This window comes from Perca flavescens, chromosome 1 (genome assembly GCF_004354835.1).
Source record: "Perca flavescens isolate YP-PL-M2 chromosome 1, PFLA_1.0, whole genome shotgun sequence".
Taxonomy (NCBI): domain Eukaryota; kingdom Metazoa; phylum Chordata; class Actinopteri; order Perciformes; family Percidae; genus Perca; species Perca flavescens.
Genome location: NC_041331.1, coordinates 9033757 through 9056584, shown reverse-complemented (window position 1 = coordinate 9056584; position 22828 = coordinate 9033757). Strand labels below are relative to the sequence as shown.

At 41.1% G+C, this 22828-nt stretch overlaps 1 protein-coding gene across 2 annotated transcripts in view; it reads right to left on the bottom strand.

The window, feature by feature from the left end:
• Positions 1 to 22828, bottom strand: part of lrrk1 (leucine-rich repeat kinase 1) — a 160203-nt gene that overhangs the window by 58571 nt on the left and 78804 nt on the right. For both annotated transcript variants that reach the window (XM_028602230.1, XM_028602307.1), the window contains exons 17-26: positions 21418 to 21590; positions 20671 to 20791; positions 18486 to 18645; positions 15545 to 15723; positions 15348 to 15445; positions 12526 to 12697; positions 12263 to 12432; positions 10875 to 11014; positions 7076 to 7388; positions 604 to 773 (exon numbers count right to left, since the gene is read on the bottom strand). In XM_028602230.1, the coding sequence (XP_028458031.1) occupies positions 604 to 773; positions 7076 to 7388; positions 10875 to 11014; positions 12263 to 12432; positions 12526 to 12697; positions 15348 to 15445; positions 15545 to 15723; positions 18486 to 18645; positions 20671 to 20791; positions 21418 to 21590 (1696 nt within the window). The remainder of the gene's footprint in view (positions 1 to 603; positions 774 to 7075; positions 7389 to 10874; positions 11015 to 12262; positions 12433 to 12525; positions 12698 to 15347; positions 15446 to 15544; positions 15724 to 18485; positions 18646 to 20670; positions 20792 to 21417; positions 21591 to 22828) is intronic.

The following is a 22828-nucleotide window of genomic DNA, read 5'->3' as shown; positions in this document are numbered from 1 at the left end:
CAGTCTCAAGGCTGCAAACGGAGACGTTTGGCAACACCAACACTGATGCAAATGATTCGTCGCCTGATTGGGTCTTATCAATCATGATGTCTCGTTCTCTCGGAGTAAGCTACTAACTTTACCATGGCAACTACCAGCAGCGGGCAGAGTCTACATGCTGCCTCCCGGTTATGCCCAGATGAGATATTTTGGTTTGGGCCTGTTAGTTTAAACGGAGATTAATTCTTCTACTGGAGCTAAAAACTTTTTGCTCAAAACTCCGCTTAAAAAACAAAACGTAGCAATGTAAACCTAGCCTTACGAACCAGCCTGCGTTTCCACCAGTTTTGAGCAGTACCATTGTAATCAAGGATGTCATCAACACAGGGCGCTGCACAATACGCAACGGAGGTAACCAGTATTAGCAAGATGGCAGATCGCATTGATTACCTATTAACTAGCTTTTTTTCTGTTATTACCGATATTTGCTTTCATCAAAAAACAAACATGAATCAACTATTAATGAGTCCACTGCACGCCCGTCCCAGTTGCATTTAGTATTGACACAGCAGCAGCTTTCAAAAACCCATTTAACAATTTCATAAAAAATAAATGCCTCTGTACCTGTGTCACTGCTGATGGTTTGCTGTCGACACTTCTTGAAGTGGAAGCGTTTGATGGCCACTGGCTGGTCACAATATCGGGCACGGTAGATGATGGTGCCACTGCCACCCTGGCCAAGGATGTTGTTTTCCTCCTCAGAGTACTCCAGCTGGGCCCTTTCCAAAAAGAGTCTAACACACACACACACACACACACACACACACACACACACACACACACACACACACACACACACACGCGATTAGATAGGTTGGAAACAAACCTCCAGGTTAGCCAAACTTAATTAGAAGAGAAAACAACCTGAACAGTAACATTATTACCCAGACTGTTTGTATAAGCAACCATCATACTTTATAGACACACTTCCTGCTTCAACTCTGAATGACAACTGTACTTCCTGCAGTTGTGTTCACAGTTTCATTGCACAATGAGGGAATATTAGCAACATTTCAGGTGCACTCTCTGTCAGTTTGATCACTAAATAAAGTTAATAAATAAATAAACTGTTGGTTTGTTTTCAACCAGCAGTTTATTCAGGTCTCCCTGTAAAAACAGACAGCTTCAACTAATTTAAAGCTCAGCTGCTGCAGAGTCCTGAAAAGACAGCACACCAGTACTCAGGTCTCTGAATTGGCTTCAAGTGTGTCATAAAATGTTGGATTTGGATTGACTCCCTGACGAAGGCTTGTATGCCGAAACGCGTCGGAGTACTTTAAGATTTATGATGACTAAGCCATAAATAAAGGCTTTGTATTTTTCTAAAAGAGAGTGCCTTGGAGTTTCCTTATTAGTTTCTACATTGTGTCATAAAATGTTGTTTAAAGTATTACTGTCACACTCTGATTGTAGAGATACAATAGTGCATGGTTAGGTCCTGAGCATGTGTGTGTATTTCAGGCCTGTGTGTAATGTGTGTACAAACTGTAGGCTAACAACTGAGGGAAAATGTGAATTTCATAATAAAGGCATGTCTTCTTCTAATTGTCAGATGCACAATTACAGAAACAGTCGTCACTGAAAATCATAGGTCTCCCTCCAACAATGCTCATTAAAGTTGTATAAAACAAAAAATCACAAGTAATCACAAGCTCCTTATGACCTCATAAGGAGCAAGATTCCAGATCGGCCCATCTGAGCTTTAATTTTCTCAAAGGCAGAGCAGGATACCCAGAACTCGGTTTACATCTATCGCCATTTCATTTCCCACTGGGGGACCATAGGCAGGCTGGGGGAACACATATTAATGTTAAAAAACCTCATAAAGTGAAATTTTCATGCCATGGGACCTTTAAATAAATATTTTTAAAGTGCCTGAATGAATACAACCACTCCATGACAGATTTAAATTTCACTTTCCCCGATCCGTGACCGATGGAGGAGCATCTTGGGGGCAAGGATTTAAATCTTTAACTAAAAATGTCTGGGAAAAGAAAATGTAAATGTCATGAATGTGTGCATTTATGTCCCAGTAATGCTTGTTACTAACTTAGCTCTGGGGAGCTTATTCCTCGAGTCCTTTCTCGTCTCGCAGTTTTCCTTGGATTGGGGTGGCATCTAAATCATTGTTGCAGCTGCTGTCATGGTTCTGCTCAGCACCCTGCTATGCCCTACTACTTCTTAAATATTAAGCTTTTAAACATTTTATTTTAACATTAAAGTCAATGTGAGCGGGCTTCAAATCCTTCAAATCCTCTTCTGCTTCAAAATGTATCTCCTCCTACCATTCTTTCACCTACAGACGTGATTCAAACTTTAAACCATTCACAAAATATTCAGGTATTCAGGGTGTGCTCAGTGTTTTGATATCTTTTACAATTTTTGTGAAAAAGCTGTTTAAGTTTTGTGATCATTTCAGGATTTGTTTGCATTACTAATGGGTGTGTATTGCGTGACTTGACTAGAGTGCAGAACCTTAAAGCCCCAGTGTGTAACGTTTGTAGTTACACACAGAGCCTTTATTTGAGAGCTCGCTCTCAGTCTCTGAATAGCTGCAGTGTGCCACAGGTGACATATTAACAGCAGGTGCTACGATTGTTAGCTGATTAAAGATCAAAGGAATCTCAATACATAGATCAAAGCGTTCCCTACTGTGTTTATAAAGATGGTAACCATGACATTAGTAACCATGACAGACTAACTACAGACAGTTTAATATGAACATAACAGAACATCTCACACACACACACAGACACACACACAGTCTCACACACACACACGCACACACAGACAAACACGGAAACACACACACACACACACACACACGCAAACACACACAAGCACACATACGCAGACACACACACACACACCCCCAAACACACGCACAGACACACTGACACAAAAACACACACACACACACACACGCACACACTCACAGAATATAAAAGTTACTTTAAAGACCTCAGACTTTCATTGTCTTCAGTAAACTTCAGATCACTAACAATCCATATTTATTTCGATACCTTAAAACCATCGTATACTATCATTTTTTGAACATGCTTGTCATTAATGCATTTCATTTTACACTTTCAATGCAAAGTTGTTCAGCCCTCTTCTTTTCATGCAATATATTTCACATCTAATCTCATTTTAGATTGATGCTTTTTCATTCTATGCAGTGTATATGTCTGATAATAATAAACAATAAGTATTTTTTCTTTCAGCCTTTTCAGGTAATTCATTTCAACTTTCATCTTTGACAGTATTACAGTTCAGCTTCCAGCTTTTCTAACAATGTATTTTAGCTCTTCACTTATTTAGATAATGCAATTCAGCTTCTAACTCTGACAATTTTTCAGCAGTGCAATGCAATGCATTTGGGCTTTAAGATTTTTCATATAACAGGGCTGCAGACTAACTTTTTGCCTTGGTTTCACTGGTGTGCCTAACTTTTTTATTTAGGTGCACTAGCACAAAATTTAGGTGCACCCAAATTTTTCCTTGCGTCGCCGTTAACGCTGAATGGCGATACACGATCTATAGCTCTGTATTTTTTGCAAAGTGTGTTCAGTTTTAAGTCAAAGCCACCTTTCACAAGCTCTTTTATTAAAACAGATTGTGATTAAAATAAAATGCAAAGACCAGTTTGAAAATATACAGCTGCAACACAATGAAAGTTATCTGAAATAAATAGCCTAGGATATAAAAAAAATATATATATATCTCTGAGAAAGCTCCTTCACTTGTTTTCAACAACAATAACAGACTGATTAACAGGCTGACTGATTATGAATGGGTCCAGCACAGGTCGAATGCGCTTTGGCGGGTCAGCGGCGTTACACACGTCTCGTGTAGGCTATGAAATGTCTGTATTGTTACTGCGCTGCATTTTTATGAACTATGATAATGTGGCCATGGGTCACATCTCTCGCCCAGGACCAGCAGGCTCCGTCTTACACGCTATTACTCAAAGAACTGAAGTTAGTTGCATTTAATAACTTCTAATGTGTTTTTCGCTGGGGAGGCCGCAATAACAGAGAGTTGCAGAAACACTGGTACCAATACAGGTTTCCCTCTCATACTTAATATACAGCTGTGTTAATAACAATTAAAACTGTAGACAAATGTCAGCAGTTTGGACCGGCGGCACTGTGTCACTCCATGTTGCAGTGGAGCCGTGTGTGAGTGAATGGGGGCGGAGCTGCGCAGAGGAGAGATCCAAACACAGGCACGGCTTTACAGAAGGAATGGGTCATGTAACGCAACATTAAACCATATTGATATAAACGACATTGCTTCGTTCGTTGAAAGGCAGCGGTTGCGAGGACTTTAGGTGCACCGGTGCGACCTAGGAAAAAAAAAAAACGTCAAGATTCGATTCAATTTAAGCTTTTTTTTTTTTTCAACAGGGATGGCAATGCCACAATAATACCTAGGTGGCAGAATGGTACTTTACAACAACAGTTTGAGTTTCTTAGAGTATTTATGTAGCGCAAATTAATGCGCCATTTCTCTTCTTTTCTTTAACGACGTGTACCCTTCAATTGTGCAATTGAATGCACATTTTGTTTAACCCTTGTGTTGACTTCGGGTCAAACTGACCCGTTTTCAATTTTTTTTTATATCAGAAAATATGGGATGTAGAAATAAGCGCTGAAAATGTGTAGAAGAAAAATTTAACAATTTAAAACGTTGGAAAAAGCAAAAAAAAAACAAAGGGGAAGGCAAAATGTTGCCACACGGGGACTTTAGGTAAGTCGGAGGATTTTTCAGTTCTGTTGTGTCTCTGTTATCTCTGACTATGGTCATGGCTATGGTGTCTGGAAAAGAGCAGCTGCAGGTTACCACAAAGCTAACTTTACCGTGACTTTAGCTGCATGCTACCAGCCGGTGAAGTATGTATGTGGGGTGGGGAGAAAAATACTGGGGGGATTTGCTGATCCTGCTTTTGATTTCACTGTCGAAATCGAAAGCTCATTTCAATCGATTATTGTGACAACCCCACTATTGATGCAAATGTCCATGGTTCATTAATTATTAACCTGTTGTAACCTTGGGTTAAAGTGACCAAAATCACACTATAGAAATAAAGGATAGCTCAAACATGAAAGATAAATATTGGCCAAAACAAAAAGACTATTTATACCTGCACTGGTGGTCGTGACACTAGTTGCAGTCTTCTTCTGAACAGCGGTGGCGCTAATGAGCAAAGGTTACCGACGTTGCTCTTTCTACGGACTAGAAGAAGAAGAAAAACGTAAAACAATTGCAGAACTGGCAGCAGCATTGCCGTCAATTTTTTGATTTGATTCAATGACCTACTTCGTCGTTTCAAGCCTTTCATTCACCATAAAAGATCTCATCTTAACCCAGTAAGTCCGATTGTCGGCGAACTCATTCAGGCCTCCTGTTTCCGCTTTGTCGTGAGCTGTGCACAACCTCGGCTCGCGTGCCATACATAGGACGCGCCGGCCGGATATTACATCCTTTTGACGTCACGATGTCGCGCGCCACCTTGGCTGCGTCTAGTATATAACGGCTCTAATGTGGGCACACTTCTACTAGCATCCAGCTGTGCTATCCATTCTTTAAGAGCTTGAGTCCAATTAGCTGGAGTACTAACATTTGGAGGGGATGTTTAACTGTTGCAGCAAACATTTACACGGGTCTGTGCCTCAAAGAGGCAGTGGTATCCTACACACACACACACACACACACACACACACACACACACACACACACACACACACACACACACACACACACACACACACACACACACACACACACACACACACACACACACACACACACACACACACAAATATTTATTCCAAAAGTTGAATGACTGGCGGTTACCCTTGAGCCCTGACAATGCATCAACACATGCTGTCACTGGCAACAAATCAACTGAAACTTGTTATACAGCCAAAGCCCTAGAGAGCAGCTGAGCAAAAACGTTTTTATTGTTTAGTAACCATGGTAATAAGGGTTATGAAAAAAAGCTACTACAGTGGAACAGTTCATAAGTCAATGTTCCTATCCTAATTTTAGGATAGGAGAAGTGTATTACACATGCATCCTAACGTCTTAAAATCTTAAATAAAAACTCCTAACAGCTGAGCTGCCCTAACTTTTACTTTAAAGCCCTTTTTTTCTGCTTAGTTTGTGGCTCTCACGACCGACTGCTGGAGGGCACCAACAATGGCCAGCTATGCAACTTGTGCCACTACATCGATGATGAGAGGAAAGCTGACAACCTTGCCATTGGATGCTATGGAGACGTACGTTCCGCGCCCCGGACAGCTGCACCCTTGTACTTGCCGTGCGGCCACAACGCGCAAGAGCCTCCATTCTGGGCAAGTGGCTGCATGTGTCCACGACAATGCACGCAACATTGTGGCTGCAAAACTGGTACCACAGCAGTGGAATGCGTAAAGTATGTCTCAGTCTGGGACCTGGACCTGTCCCAGAACTAGGACTAATGACTGGTTAACGAGGGCTGGCTATCATTCAGTAGAAAAAAAATCAAAATTAGCATCCCTAGTTTCAATGTATTTTTCAGTATGTTTCAATGAGAAAAACAACGACTACACAGTTGATTAGCTCGGCGAGATGAGAATGTATAGCATCAGCTGCTAGGTAACAGACATAAAAGTTGTTAACTGATGTTGGATTGATTATTTAGGATTTTCTAACCTAAGATATGATAGGATGTAGTGAGATAAGATAGGCTTACTAAAGTTAGTTCTTATATCTTAAGATAGAAAGGCCTGTAATATGGACGCTGGTTTACACCAGCAGCGTAGTGAAAGTTCTGCTGTGCACTCAGAAGACAATACTCATTTTCTTCCAATAAGTAGGAGTCTTGAAGTCCTGAAGCCTAAAATGATGCTCTGGGTCGCAGTTATGTACATAACGTATCAGCTGTTACATGGCCTGTGTAAACAGATAAAACAGAAGCTCATCTGTTCTGTCAACACCAGACGGTTAAAAACGGTTAAACTGTTTGGTCCATTAAATGGTGAGAAGTTACCGTGCAGGGAAGTCCGTCATGAAGAGTTCTGGGACCAGCTCCTGGAGGGGGACTGGCTGCTCAGGGTGCTGAGGACAGATGATGTGCTCCATCTCCACTGCAGCCAGCACACAGTCCTCCATGTTAAAGTAACAAACCCCTGCTGCTGGTAGTCCTCCTCTGTCAGCTCCTCCACGCGCTCCTTTCTCTCCAACCTGGCCGGCCAGGCTGGCCACGAGCTCGGATGGCTTCTGTTGGCCCAGTGAGGCGCAGAGGGGACAGGGTGCGTACTGCTCTATGAGGAGACTCCCATCACTCTCACTGGCTGTCAAAGCTACAAGAGAGGACACAAAGATAAAAGACATGTACATGAGGTATTGTTTATGGGAGAGCTGAAAACTGGACATAGGGTCAGGCCTACAGTTGACATAGGGTCAACTACTTTAATGTGACTAAGTGACGGAAGCAATCCTTAATTTCAAACCACTTGGGTATGTGTCTTCCAATATTGTGAAACCAGATCCTGTAACTTCAAGCATGTTGCTGATGGGGTGGCGGGAAGCCTCCCCTCCTCAATTGACCTACACGCCTGATTTCCCCACAAGAAGAAGGTGACACAGCCAAATGATGGCAGGCCACTTTTGGATGCAGTTTATAAAGCTAGGTTTAGGTTTGCTGTGGTGTGTTCCAGGCGCGAGCTGGGTGAGCCATAAAATTACGTCACCCTGGCTGTCGTTTCTAACACGCACTGCGCTTTCAGTTCAACATGGTTGGCTGGGAACTCTGGTCGGGCAGCTTTGCCTCTACAAACATCTATGATTCTTCATGTACAGACCACAGGGAGTCAAAGAGCCTAAAATATGTGGAAAAAGAAGAATAATTTTGCTGGAGTGTGTGAAAAAAAGATGAGTTTTGTCAATGCTAAAAAACTGTCATGGAAAGAGTGTTCTTAACAGTGTTAGGGGCAGACAATCATTTTGATTTGGAGATAAACGACAGCCATGTTAATAATTAGAGTAGATGAATGTAAATGTGTTCTTGCTTATACACAAATTATTTTGTTTGTTTGAGCCCTGGCAGTTTGCAGAATACTGCAACGAACAATGCGTTGAGCATAAATGTCTCTGTGCATGCTCGTGGTGCGCGCGTCATCTACGGAAGCCCGCGCGCGAGTATAACCAAAGCTTAACCGGCAATTTCCACTGGATGCGGAACGTCTGCGGAACGTCTCCGGAACGTCGACGGAGTCATTAGGTTTCCATTAAAGTCAGTGTGTGTATTTCCACAGACTGCGGAACATCTGCGTCCCTACTCCGTCCCAATTCCGTAAGTCCGCAGCCCTCCGGAGCAGATACGCAGAGCTTCTATTTTTGACAGACAATGGAGAGCTCTGCAGCAATTCAGCAAAGGGCAGATAGTGCGGGACAGGAAGTCGAGCACAGAAAAAAAATACATATTTGGTTAATTTTCAAAATAAAATACAGTGTGCTCACGGCGGATCATATTTCCCTGCACTACACCTTGAAAACACAGCACAGAGTTGTTTCCCCTCTATTCCTCTGGATGGAAACTAACTGTTGTTGGTTTTGTGGTTATATTCTACGTGAATTCGCAAGAACTTGTGAGTCCTTGTGACTACAGCTGTCAGTCAAGGCCACAGCCGTTCCGCAACAAATCCGGACCTGGTGGGTATTGACGGACGGCAAAGCACGCAGCAGACACGCAGCGGAGCCGGTCCGAAGCCGTTACGCATGCTGTGGAAATGAGGAGTTAGAAGCTACCTGCCTGCTATGCTGTAAATCCACCAGAAATGGCGCTTTTCTACTGACAGTTTGGATCAAAATTCAGCTATGATGATTGTTGACCTGCAATAACCATTTGCACACTTGCCCGTCTGTAAGCAACATCCTTCTTGACCCCACTCTGAGCTGAGGCTAGTTTGAGTCACAAAGTTAGCTGGACTCGCGTTTAACCAAACAGAGTCTGCACCAAGTTGAACTTTAGACTCTTTGGTAGTCACTCTGAACAATATCAAGATTAGATATTGTTTAGATGGACTCCCAAGTAGTAAATTACACCTCAAACGGTTTAAGGACAATTAAAAGGATACTTCACCAATTTAGCATTAAGCTTTGTATCAGTAGAAACACGGTAGTATTTTCGAATGACCGTGCTTCCCTCCCTCATGTCCCCCTGAGACGAGAGAGCTCTGTATTGTGGGTCTGGAAAAAATCTTCTGATGACGTAAAACAACGAGTTTTGCGTGATCGGAAGATTTTTTGCCCAGAGGCAATGGACTACAGCCAGTAGTAGGAGCTACTTCCGCATGTTTTCAACCCGCCCATAGGGGGTTGGACTGTCGTCTTTACCCGAGGGTTGCCTAAGCAATACGAGCGTCAGCCATCTTGAATCTTCGCTAAACAAGCTTCTCAGCAGAAAACAATCATGTGCATTTAAACTACCGCACATGTGTACCACTGGGATACATTGGTACAGATCGGAGAATATGCAGGAAACTCTATTACAGAGGGAATACTTGACACACTACGCAAGCTTTGCCTGCTACCAGACCAGCACCTCAGCCTGCGGTGTCGCCCGATGAAAATAGCTGGGGAAAGGGACCTCGACAGCTGTGAAACGCAGAATGAGGGCTGGACGGAACAGGACTATGAGCTAGCTAGATGGAAAGCTAACGCTAGCCGGCCACATGTTCCATCAATCCTGCTTGCAGGTGTCCGCTCATTAGACAACAAACTGGACTACATCCAACGAAACTCACAATGCGAGTTCAGAGACTGCTGTGTTTTTGTTGTTGTGGAAACATGGCTGAACAACAGTGTACCGGACTATCTAGTTACCAGGCCTGCTGCTCTGTCGCCGGGTAAGACTAGTGGAGGTGGGCTGTGTTAACACTGACTGGTGCAGAAATGGGGTGATTTGTATCCAACTAACTGCTATGCTGCTAAATGACAATAAAACACACTTGAGTTGAGTTGAATGCTGTCTCACTGTCGGCCTGTCTGTAAATGGTAGGGAAGTGGACTTTAAAGCAGCGAAGCAAGTGCATTCAGGGATTTAGTGTCTTTCATCCATATGAGCCAAAAACACATTTTCTGGCTTATCTCGGCCTAGAAGGCACCAATTTAAAAAAAAAAAAAAAAAAAAAAAAAAAAATCACATTTCTACTACATAAGTGACTCAATTTAAAGATATATTCGTCTTTCCAACAGTGAAATATCCCTTTAAGTATACCCAATATTATACAACAATTCTTTAACAGCATCTGTGTTTATATGTGTAACTAACAGTGAATTATGTATGGTTCAGCTTTTCTTTAACCTGCTCAGTCAAGTAATGTTGCTTTGGGGTGATGACATATTTATCTAATATAACCATTGTGAGCTTTAAATATTAGAAAAGAAGTCAAGATGTCTGGCTACTCCCTTATTTCACTGGTTACTCTAGCATGGAAATAGAAGTTTTTCTGTCTTTGCAGAGTCTCTCTTTTACAGGGCTGAGCATCTTTGAAGCTTTAATATTGGTTCCAATATACCTGACTTTTGGAAAAGATACTAATATAACACTGCTTTTTGGCAAACTATTATTTCTTCATTTAAGAAACGAGTCAAACTTGTCAGATCAGACAAACGGCTTTTAAATAATAAATACAGAATACAGAATTGAATACAGAATGATATTAACAAAACTTTAAATTAAATCAGGACAAAGACTAAGAATCTGAGGAAGTATTGAGAGCTGAAAGTCAGCACTCAACAGTTGGGTTACGGTGTCCACATAAACAGAGAGCAGTTGCACTGACCAGGGAACCACTGCTCAATCAGAGAGTTGACGTTGTCTGTGATGAAGGCCATGGCAGAGAAATCTCTCACATCTGACTGGCAGATGATCTTTATGCCTCCACTCTTCTTCCTCTTCCAGTTGACATCTGATGACTCCACACTGTGGAGACACAAACAAATGTCACTGCCTCATTTCACTGGAAGTCTAATCTGCTTTCACCACCTCATGATTCACAATGTACACATCAGCTTATGTGGAGCAACAGGAACCATTGAGGCAGTTCAACATTCATTTTCTCATCCCTTTTATTAGTTGCATTTCTTTTAGATTTTCTGAACATTGCATATTTTAGTCAGTCAGTGTTTTGTGTGTCTCATTTTGAACATTAAGCTTCATAGTAGTTTATAGATTGAGGAAAACTGTGATAGATAGAGAACCTGGGGGATGGAGCCTGGTCAGCCCTCAACAAGACATGGGAAAGGGATCTGAATATTACACTGGATGATGAAGAGTGGGACAGAATCTGTAGGAATATTAAAACTATGTCACACAATGTGAGGGTGCGCCTCATTCAGGTCAAGATTATGCAGCGCTTCTATTGGACTCCCTCCAGATTGTTTAGAATTGGTCTGAAAGACCACCTTATTGGAAATGTAAGACAGAGTACGGCAAATTACTTCAAGTCCCATGGTCCTGTGATAAGGTGCAGGAATTTTGGACTGGGATACATGATAACCTATGTCTGATTGCAGGGACCCAGATTCCATTTAGCCCAAGATAATTAGTTCTGGGGGATGGGTGTCATGTTGTGAGCTGTATGTTCTCTGTTCTGTAATAAAACAAAATAAAAACTGTTAATCTTAAAAAAGAAATGGGAGATAATATGCACTCCTGGAGCACAATATCCTCTGTCTATATAAAAAAAAAAAACGTAAACTGATTGAGAACTGAAACTGAGAATGTAAAACTTGGAATTATTAGCAATGAAATTAAAATACTGCAGCTTGAAAATGTAGGTAAATAAATTGCATATAGGCAGACCTAAGATATTAAGACACACACAGTATAGTGTTTGGTGCATATTCGGAACAAAGATAGCTTGTACTTAATGTTCAAGCCCTTCTCAAAAAGACTGTATTTGTTAGAAATCCCCTGTAATGTTTAGGTTGAACTGTGGAACCTACTTCCTGTCAACCAGTATGCCGTTGAAGTTGACTGAATATTAGCTTGCACCTGCTATTTGGTTTTTGACTCAAGTCTGTTTATCCCCATTCAGAACTGGCTCCTTTCTGAAGCTCTGACTCTAACTGAAGCTCCACACCCTAACTTTCTCACACTCTTTATTTCCTCACTAAAGTATTTTTCTTATTTGATTACTGCCCACATCCATCTAGCCCCATCTCTGACCTGAGGTAACCTCCATCAAAAGTGACCAGCAGCCCCTCCTTCCAGTATATGGTCTGGCTGCGTCGGACTCTGAAGGTGCTGCAACGGTTCCTCTGCTGGGTTCCAGCAAAGCTGTAGATCACAGAGTTCCTGCTGCGCTGGCTCCTTGTGTTTCTTTTGGGCTCAAATGACTGCACAAAGACAACATTTCAAGCCACAGATGTAAAAAGCTGAAGGTGTGTAAGTACAATAGGTGAAAGATGAGAATCTGTTGGTTTCAGTACCTGCAGGTCCATCTCTCTAAGGCTGATGAGCATCCTGGCTATGAAGCGCTCCCAAAATCCTGCAGGAACAAAGCTCATCAGGACAAGGCGCTGCAGGGTGTTGTTGGTCTGCTGACGGAAGCCGTGGATGTCCATGGCTGGCTTGGGGGGAAGGAGGTGGGGCAGCAGATAGCTACACCAAAAGTTAAGGAAAAGTGAAGAACACATTTAAAACGAGAAAGAAACTTTAGGTTTGCTTTGCTTGGCGCTAGTGACAGGATTTCTTTGTTCTTAGCGGGTTGCCTTGTCATTAGCTACTACTTTGCAGTTTTAAAAGTTCCCATAAAGTAAAAAGTGAGATTTCCATTTCTTTTTCATTTATAAAGCAGGTTGAGATACTCAGTCAGTTCAAAACTCAATCCACAGAGAATTGCACACAGCAGTATTCAGAAACTGTGTAGTTCATCCAGTTCTTGCAGCAGGAGTATTTGCCCTGGCTGCAGGTTTTACCAGAAATCTCATCACGGTTGTGATGTCGTAATTATACTATGTAAAGGTAAAAAAGTGCCGCTACAGCATCATTACATTCCCTGGCAGTACTCCGAGAGTGCAGCTGCAGAACACCCCGAAACGCTGACCAATCAGAGCAGACTGGTCTTTGTTAGGAGGGGGTCTTAAAGAGACAGGCACTAAAATGGAGCATTGAAGCATGAAGTGTTTTTTGAACATTACAGCATGTTCTAGCAGAAACCCGAAATACAAGAATGAACCTGAATGTGAGCACGATATGGTATCTTTAAGTGGTTGCTTATGTGTTGCTACCTGTTGAGAGCTTATGGTTATGTATGTAGCATATGGATGCTATGCAGTTGCTAAGATCAGTAAGTGTTTCCTATGTGGTAGTTAGGTAAGTGTTTGGTAAGTGTTTGGTAGGGTGATAACTGTCTTCAAGGTTGTTGCCAGAATGTTTTAGGTTGTTACTGGGATGTGTGATGGTTAGTTGTGCATTTCTTGTTAGGTGTTTTAGCAGGTGTTTGCTAGGGCATCATGAGGTGGTCACTAGGCAGTTGTAATGGTGGTAAAGGTAGTTGCCTGGGTGTTGCTAGGTTGTTGCTAAGGTGTTTGGGTTGGTTGCTTTGGTGATTCTGGCGGTTAGCTGCTAGAATGATGTGAGGGAGTTTTGCATTGTTACCAGTGTTGCATGATTTGATTTGTTTTAGTCAGGGCCAGGTATAATTTTTCAAAAGCGTGTAACTACATATAATTTACATACAGAATACATAGTTCGAAAATCGCCATGAAGTTTAATGTTTAATCATTGTGCTACTTAAGTGTCCGATGTGAAGCAATTACAGCACAGAGCCATCTCATGTCAAGTCTGTTCAATTTCTGTGGTTTAGTTGTGGTGCTAGTTTAACGGTGGAAAACAGGGTCTGTGCGCCAGGCGAATGGTTCAAAAGGGTTGTCCTTAGTGTCTTAATTAATTATAGGTGTGTTTTGGGCGTAACATGCAATGAACCAATCAGACATGTCATTTCCCATTCCCTTTAAAAGCCAGGCGCATTTGTCCCTTGGCATATTATGATGGTGGATTTGCTATGCAGGATGGAGAGATTTTCAGGAGAAGAAACTGTTCTCTATTGCTGCTGCGCATCCCTGTGTGTGTAAGACCCAGGACTAGGTGGAAGGATTATATCGCCAACCTGGCCTGGGAACGCCTTGGGATCCCCCAGTCGGAGCTGGTTAATGTGACTCGGGAAAGAGAAGTCTGGGGTCCCCTGCTGGAGCTGCTTCCCCCGCGACCCGACACTGGATAAGCGGACAACGATGGATGGATGGACATTGTAATGTTTTTATTTTTTATATTTTGCATGTTTGCATGCTGCTGCGCATCCCTGTGTGTGTAACAAGCATAGTGTGTGCGCGGTGTGCACGAGCCTAGGCGCATTTTACTAATGCGCTGTTAAAGCTGTAGTGCATAGTTTCTGTCGCCCCATGAGGAATTCTAAGTAATGACAACAAAACTGTCGGTGCGTCCACACAATACAAGACTACCGTGATCACGAACAGCCCCCACCGCTCCTCCACGCAGTTGCTAGTAGCCAAGGAGGACCCGGAGGATAAAAAACCATGATGGACTCTTCAGAAGAAGTAATTATCTTCATGAGTTTCTGTGAGCAAAAGTCGCTGGACAACACAATCTTCTGAACATAGTCATACACACATTAGCTTTGTAGCAACTAATTTGGCAATTGCTTGAATGAAATGGACGTTCAAAGCTTTCAAATAACAATGAAATGCTGCGTTATTGACTTTAGACCAGGTTTTTGTTGGTCAATGGCGCGATCACTTTCCGCTGCCTCAAGATAGCAATATGCCAAGAATGCACTTGAACACACCTCCCTGTAAGACCAGCACGCCCATGGGCGCACAAATGGGCGCAAGTGCATTTGCTATTTAAACGACGTGGGCGCTGGATGGGAAATTGACAACTGCGTCAGTCTTGGTGCAAGATAGGGCCCTTAATGTTTTGAGAGTTGACGGAAATTCATATTGTTGTAGAAGTGATATATTATAGCTAAAAAACTATAACTGAAATGATTCATTTTATTTTATTTATTTTTTAACCTGGCAATTTACTTTCCATATAGTTTTACTTGAAGGTTTTAGTTTTTATTTAGTTTCAGTTTACAAAAAATATTTTGGTTTTAGTATTTAATAACCCTGGATAAGACCTCTGCTGTCATTGGTTTCTACTCGGACAGTAATGTGTGGGCTTTCTACAGGGAATCACCATTCGTATCAGACGAGTATAAATTTGTAGAAAAAAATAAATATTTTACCTGTTGTTGGCCACAGGAAGAGCAATCTCAAACTTGGTAAGAAACTGGAAATACTGTTCCTCTGTCTGCTCGGTGAACCCTGTTCCTACCAACAGCATCTGTACAACAGACATCATAGATATCACCATAGGAAGTCAACAAACAACTCAGAAAGTCCAGAATTGTTTCCATTTTACGAGTTGTTTCCGGAGTCTCACCCTTAGGTCTTCAGCTCGGATCACTCCATTCCTGGCTACAGAGCGAGAGGACTTAAGGTGCATGATCCTCTCCAGGCATTCTGACAGCCACACAGGACACAGAAAGTAGAGGGTACACAGGCCGTGGCTGGTGTCGGGGAAGTGCAGTAGGGTCCCCGTCTCTATCAAGAAGCTGATAGCTGGATATAATGCAAAAAAAGAGAGCCTTAAACATGGTGTTCATTCTTGAATAGTGAAGTCAAGGGCGTAATATAATATACATAATATGTATATTAAATTACTGTAATTACTGTGTGTCGAGTGAGGTATTTTTTGTTATATATGTATTACATACAGTATATAACAAAATACCTCACTGGACAGTGAGCCTCCTCTTTGTATGTGAACACGTGTAACTATAGAATATCTTTGTATTTTCAGTATTACGTTTTTAACCAGTAACTATACTACATGTTGATGTTCAGTAAAACATAGAACAAAGAACACTGAGCAATTAGGACCATTTGCCAGAGACAATGCGCACATGCAAGTTTCATAATTGCAACTCCTGAGCGTGTTTGCATTTTGACCATAAGGATAAGGTGGTCAGCTCAGAGTAACACAGTTTAGTGGCAGCTAGTCAGGATCAACAATTTCCAGGACAATTGCATACATCTGGCACAGCTGGATGTTCCGCCGGATGTCCCTCGCCTTCCGCTTTCCGTGTGTTTCTGTTCTCAAACTCCGTTCCGTTCGGGAAACAACAAACTTCAAGCTAGCAAGCTACATGCTGAAAATGGCAAGTGTATTTTAGAAAATTTGGGTTGGGCAATAAGGCTTGGTTCTTTCAGGCAATGATTAAAACGATTTACAAAAAATATATTTACGGCATTTACTCTCTAACTGGGACGTTTTGGGACCAATTTGTGGGGATTTGCTATAGACAAAATACACATGGTGATAGACTGGTAAGAGCAAATTACATTTAAGCATGTAGCCAGCTAATTTAAATAGCAGTAATAACAGTTAACTTTATTTAATATTGTATGTGGCGTTTTCTTTTAGGGGGTGCAAATGTTCCACCAAAACAATTTCCGTCCCGAGACTATTATGCAGAGCCACCGTCGCTGCGTCCAGAACTTAGCGCCACCCAAGACGATTGCAGGATTTCCCGCAGCACTTTGCAGCTTAGCATGCATACCACCTTAACTACGTCAATCCAAAAAAAAAAAAAAAAAGTGAATGATCTAAATCTAATGAATCAATGCACAGAGCATTAACCGGCACAACCGGCTGTCCGCGGACACGGAGTGCAGAAAATGTGTCAGAGCCTCCTGAATGCAAAATGAAAATGAATCCTACTATGGTCACGCCAAGACCTGCCCTTCAATAGCAGTCGATTGGTTGGGGTTAGGCATTGGCACCTTGAGTGGTTAAGGTTAGGATAGCCGATTGGACAGGGGATAGGACCTGTACATGTAAGCATGGACGCCTGGCCAATAGTAGCGTGTGAATGCTATTGAAGGGCGGGTCTTGGCGTGGCCATAGTAGGATTCCTAAATTCACCACCCGGACGGTGAACTGAGACAATGGCAGTTAAAACTGCTAATTCCCTAGCAAGAAACATGGCCCGGCTGCCTGGAGAATGGTCACGTTCATTATTAGAGGGAAGATATAAAATGCATTGTCTTGTTTTTATTTTCAAGAACTGTTATTTAATACCTACAGTCATGTTAAAAAATTAGGACACCCATGCTAAAGTTGACTAAAAAGAGGAATAAAAAAAAAATCATCTTTTGGAAATTGATCTTAATTTCCTGTTTGTCGGTCAATGGTTAATGATCAGTTAACATTTAATTTCACAGTTCTATCTTTTGTAAGGCTGGTGTGTGCGCCAGTGTTTGTGTTTGTGTGTGTGCCGCCCCACCCCTCAACCCACCAGTTGATAACAATGCATTAGGATGTTTTTTGTGCATACAAACAGCGTAAAGAACGCAGAAGTAGGACACAACTGTGTGTACAACTAATATATAGTGAGACACAAATAAGACAGAAGTGCTTATAGTGAGGCGGTATAAGCTCAATAAATTGAAACAATTAAAAGCACCAAAATCGGCATGTGTTGATAGATACATTAGAAACAAATGGATATTGGGCCATTGCAAACTCCCTCCCTGGTTGTCAAAATGTCCTATCCCATTGGACCCACATGCAATAACGTACATAATCTAGATCCTAGTAACCCTGAGAACCCAATAAATACCAAATATATAATAATAACCAAATAAATACTTACTCACAATTATATGTAATTATATCATTTCATTATATTATAATTTCTTTATAATTTTATGCCATGAATCAATATAAACAGTTTCCGTACACAGTTCAGTGGGTGAAGTGGTACAGTAAAGCTTCATTATTTTTATCTTTACATGTATATACTTCCATTATCATTATTGACCTCATTGTAAGCAAGTAAACCAAATATAGATTATGTGGTTAGGACATCAATTCTGGGGGCATGGCACACCATATGCAGTAAACTGTATGTTACTACAGCTTTTACTACTGTTGATGCACGGGTTGGCCATGTTGGATTTTGAGCTTGGGGTACTGCGAGGTTGTCCGACTTCCCAACTCGGAAATCCGAGTTCAGGGGGCGTTTCCAACTTTGACCTCGGAAATTCTGACCTCTGAGTACAAATGTAACATACTATAGTCCCCCTGTCCCACTGGGGGTTAATCGCCCAAGTGTAATCCCTCTCAAAGCCAATCCGTGACAAACACAGGTCTATAGGTGGGGACTCACCAAAGTAAGGGGAAGCTTTCTCAAATAAATACTGGAAATACACCGTTTTTTTTTTTAACAGGGAAATCACATAAAGTTACAAACAAAAAAACAGTAAAACAAAATAAATCAATTTTTACATCCAGGTGTTTGCTGAACAAATCACAGTACCAGTCTGCAGGTCCTCATAGTCTCTGATGTCACTTTCTGGGTTCTGTTGGATGATGGCTTCCAGCTGATCATTAGTTAGGTATTGGACCTCTCCCTCAGCATCTCGCCTCTGCTTCTCTGCTATCACTGCTTCCTGAAGTGTCAAGTAGCTCCTGGGGATCTGGTGGAGGAGACAATGTATTTGTATCAGTGTCTCTGTGTCCTAACCGGCAGCAGCAGATGGCCGCCCACCTAGAGCCTGGGCCAAGTTTTTCCTCGTCACCAAATGCTTGCTTGTGGGAAATTGTTGGGTCTTTGTAAATTATAGTATAACTCTATCAGTTAAGTGTCCTGAGACACTTGCTGTTGTGATTTGACACTACAAATAACTTAATTTAAAGGGTAAAAATCTGTATGTGCTTCAGAAAATCCCAAGAAGGAAGTACAGTACGTGCTTGATAGTTTGAACTCCTTTTGACCAAATATTTCCAGGAACTAACCATAGAAACTACAGTTAAGATTGGGTTTGCCTTTCAACCACATCTCACAGCCACAACAACAAACCAATGCTTGGTGTTGGTGTAATGTTTGATACATGAAGGTCATTGTGTTGTATTTACTGTTGTGTGACTATGATGTTTGAACTGATTTTGTTAGGCCAAGTTGCAACGTGCAGCAAACTCTGCCCCAAGAGTCCCTGGCTCACCGGGAAGGAGTACCTTCAGTTAAAACTGCTAATTCCCTAGCAAGAAACAGTGGCCATGGCCCGGCTGCCTGGAGAATGGTCACGTTCATTATTAGAGGGAAGATATAAAATGCATTGTCTTGTTTTTATTTTCAAGAACTGTTATTAAATACCTACAGTCATGTGAAAAAATTAGGACACCCATGCTAAAGTTGACTAAAAAGAGGAATAAAAAAAAAAATCATCTTTTGGAAATTGATCTTAATGCCTTAATTAAAAAAATGAGGTAAAATCCAATCTTTAAGGACACCAATTTTCTTTGTGAATGAATAATGTATCGTAAATACATAAATGTTCTTCCTTAAAATACAGGGGGCATAAGTAAGTGCACCCCTATGTTAAATTCCCATAGAGGCAGGCAGATTTTAATTTTTAAAGGCCAGTTATTTCATGGATCCAGGATACTATGCATCCTGATAAAGTTCCCTTGGCCTTTGGAATTAAAATAGCCCCACATCATCACATACCCTTCACCATACCTAGAGATTGGCATGGGGTACTTTCCATAAAATCATCTCTTAATGCAAATCAAACCAGCTATTAGGCTAACTGAAATAAAACCACCCCCTGTATTTTAAGGAAGAACATTTATTTATTTACGATACATTATTCATTCACAAAGAAAATTGGTGTCCTTAAAGATGGGATTTTTCCTCATTTTTTTTAATTACAAGATCAATTAATCCAAAAGATCAATTTCCAAAAGATGATTGTTTTATTCCTCTTTTTACCCAACTTTAGCATGGGTGTCCTAATTTTTTCACATGACTGTACATGCTCTATGAGAATTATAATGGGCTTTTTCGGGGGCCTCGAAAGAGACAGGCGTTACACCAGAGTGAATAAAGTTTTTTTTTAACATAAGAACATGTTAACCTGTTAGTAGAAACCAATTAAATTAAAAATTAAAACAAATTAAAAATAAGAATCTGAAAATGAGCATGATATGTCTCATTTAAACTACGTGAAAACATATAAGATAATTTCAACAATCCTTCATCTTTCAGCTCTATTGCCTGTTCCTAAAAACTTATGATACATGTATGTTCTTTGTTTTTTCTTCTTTGTTCTAATGTTTTTATAAATTTTTATTGCAATTACAATCCCTCCCAGCCCATATCAAAATTTCTCTCTTAACCTCTCAATTATATGACAGTATCACATGAACAGAATGAAACAGAAAACAATGGCACCTCCAGCAAAGCCATACACACAAATACAAAAACAAACACAAATTATACCTCTGCTATTACCCTCCAAGACATGTCTCAGTCTTTTCCCCTTCTGGGATTCACCACCTATTGAATTTTATGTAATCCTGTCACGCATTTACCATCTGTAGAAGATCCCCTATGTCTCCTTTTTTTTATAAATACATTCACGTTCTTAGTAAGTTTCTCTCTGTTGGTGCAAGCTGTGAAGAGCTGAGTCGAGCATCACCAGTCACACTGCCTCACTCACCAGTCTGCCCAGCAGTTTACCGCCACAGGCTGAGCTGCTGCTTTCTTTCATGGAGAGAGCCACCTGGTAGATCAGTTTCTTCAGCCCATCCAAGCCCTCCAGAGTCTTACAGGACACTTCACTGAGTACCAAGACACACACACACACACACACACACACACACACACACACACACACACACACACACACACACACACACACACACACACACACACACTTGAGTACACTTCACAGACTAAAGGCGCCTACACATGACACGCGATTTGCTCTCTGCGCACCGTTGGTAGGGCGCAGAGCAAAGCGCAGAGAGCAAAGGTAGCGCAGGTATACGTCATCAAGGGAGGCAAGGAAGCTATTTCCCATTGCTAAGTAACGACATGCTGTTATCTCATTGGTTGCAGTTTCAAAAGGTCATTGGCAACTAGGTCAAAGTTTAAATAATTTGAACTTTGAGCGCAGCGCAAAGCGGCAAATCCAAGCGGTGTGCGACGCCAGGGGTAGCGCAGCACATAGTTGGGCACCACCGCCCTCCCTATAGGAAATCAATGGAATAGCCAGTGCAAAGCGCTTTTTCCGCCTATCATGTGTAGGCGGCTTAACAGACGTTTGTAAGGCTGATACTAGTGACAACTGACATGAATCTTACAGCGGTTTCTATTATTTGCATAGGCTGTATGTGGGGGGAGAAAAAAACTAAATGTTTTTATCAATAGCAATAAACAAACAATGAAAGGTAAAATTACTTACTGCAGGTGTTTGAAGGTGATGTCAGGAAAGCCGCTGGCTCGAGCCCCTGAAGGGGATCTGCACAAAGCCAGAATGTAAGCTCTCAGCGTGGCCAGTCTCTCAGTGCGGAACTTGGTGTCGATGAGATCCAAATGTGTTCCCACGACCACCACGGCAGAGTTGGGTGCTCGCGCCTACAGGCCACAACACAAAGGAACTCACGTTTATTGCACAAGATGAGTTTGAAAGTCCATTCTTTACCTTGGAAACAGTTGTCTGACACACACAAGAACTTAACTCAATGTCCAACCTCTAGCTTTTTGTTGTTTTCTTTGTTCTTCCTCAGCAGATGGAGTTTGGTTTAGTTGTCATTATATGCCCTAGGTATGGAACTTCAGGCACATGAACACTACTGCCTTCTTATTGATGAAGACATTTTCATTTAAAAAAAACAAAAAACAATATGGTTATATGTTGTTATAAACAATAATGTTTTAGCTAGGGCTCGATTATTTCGGTCAATATTGATTGTTAATTTAACACGATGACTAATTGACTTCTGGAAAGATGTTGCAATTATTGAACTTAAAAAACAGTGGAAAAAGTTAAATAAATCACCAGTAAAAAAACATACTATGAAATTTGCCTTAATACTTTTCCTATTTAAACTTTATTTTTTCATTCAGAACACAAGAGAAAATAAGAGTTTACTTGCAAAATGTAATGAGCTAAATAATAGTTTTTCGATTATTCTGGTTTTGTGATCATTGGGAGCCGAAATCATAATCACGATTAAATTTCGATTAATTGCACAGCCCTAGTTTTAGCCAGCATATGCAATTGGTTAGATGTGTTAATCAACAATCAATTCAATCAGTTTTTAGCATTAGTGTCTACAGATAAAATCAAACCAGTGGCGATATCTGATTGACACTCTTTAAAATTAAACACATTTCATATAGGAGCCTGAAGCCATATTTATCAATTTCTAACAGTGGCATTTAGACAGGAACGTTTTTTAAATCCTAAACATTTGTTACTTTTCACAAACTTTGGTTTTACTAACTGAAGTTTGAAAGAATTGTATTTTAACCTAAAAATGTTCGTTTCTTTAAAGCTTTTTCGTCTGTTGGTTCTTATAGCAGGTTCCATATCAACAACTGTACGGCACCACTACCAATTTATTTCAGCTGAACTTAAATCATTATAGTGAGAGACATATATGAATGAGAAGGTGTGTCCAAACTTTTGGCCTGTACTGTATATATATATACAGTGGGGGAAATAAGTATTTGACCCCTTGCTGATTTTGCAGGTTTGCCCACTTACAAAGAATGCAAAAATCTACAATTTTAATCATATGTACATTCTAACAGTGAAAGACAGAATCCCAAAGAAAATTCCAGAAAATCACATCATATGAATTTATTAA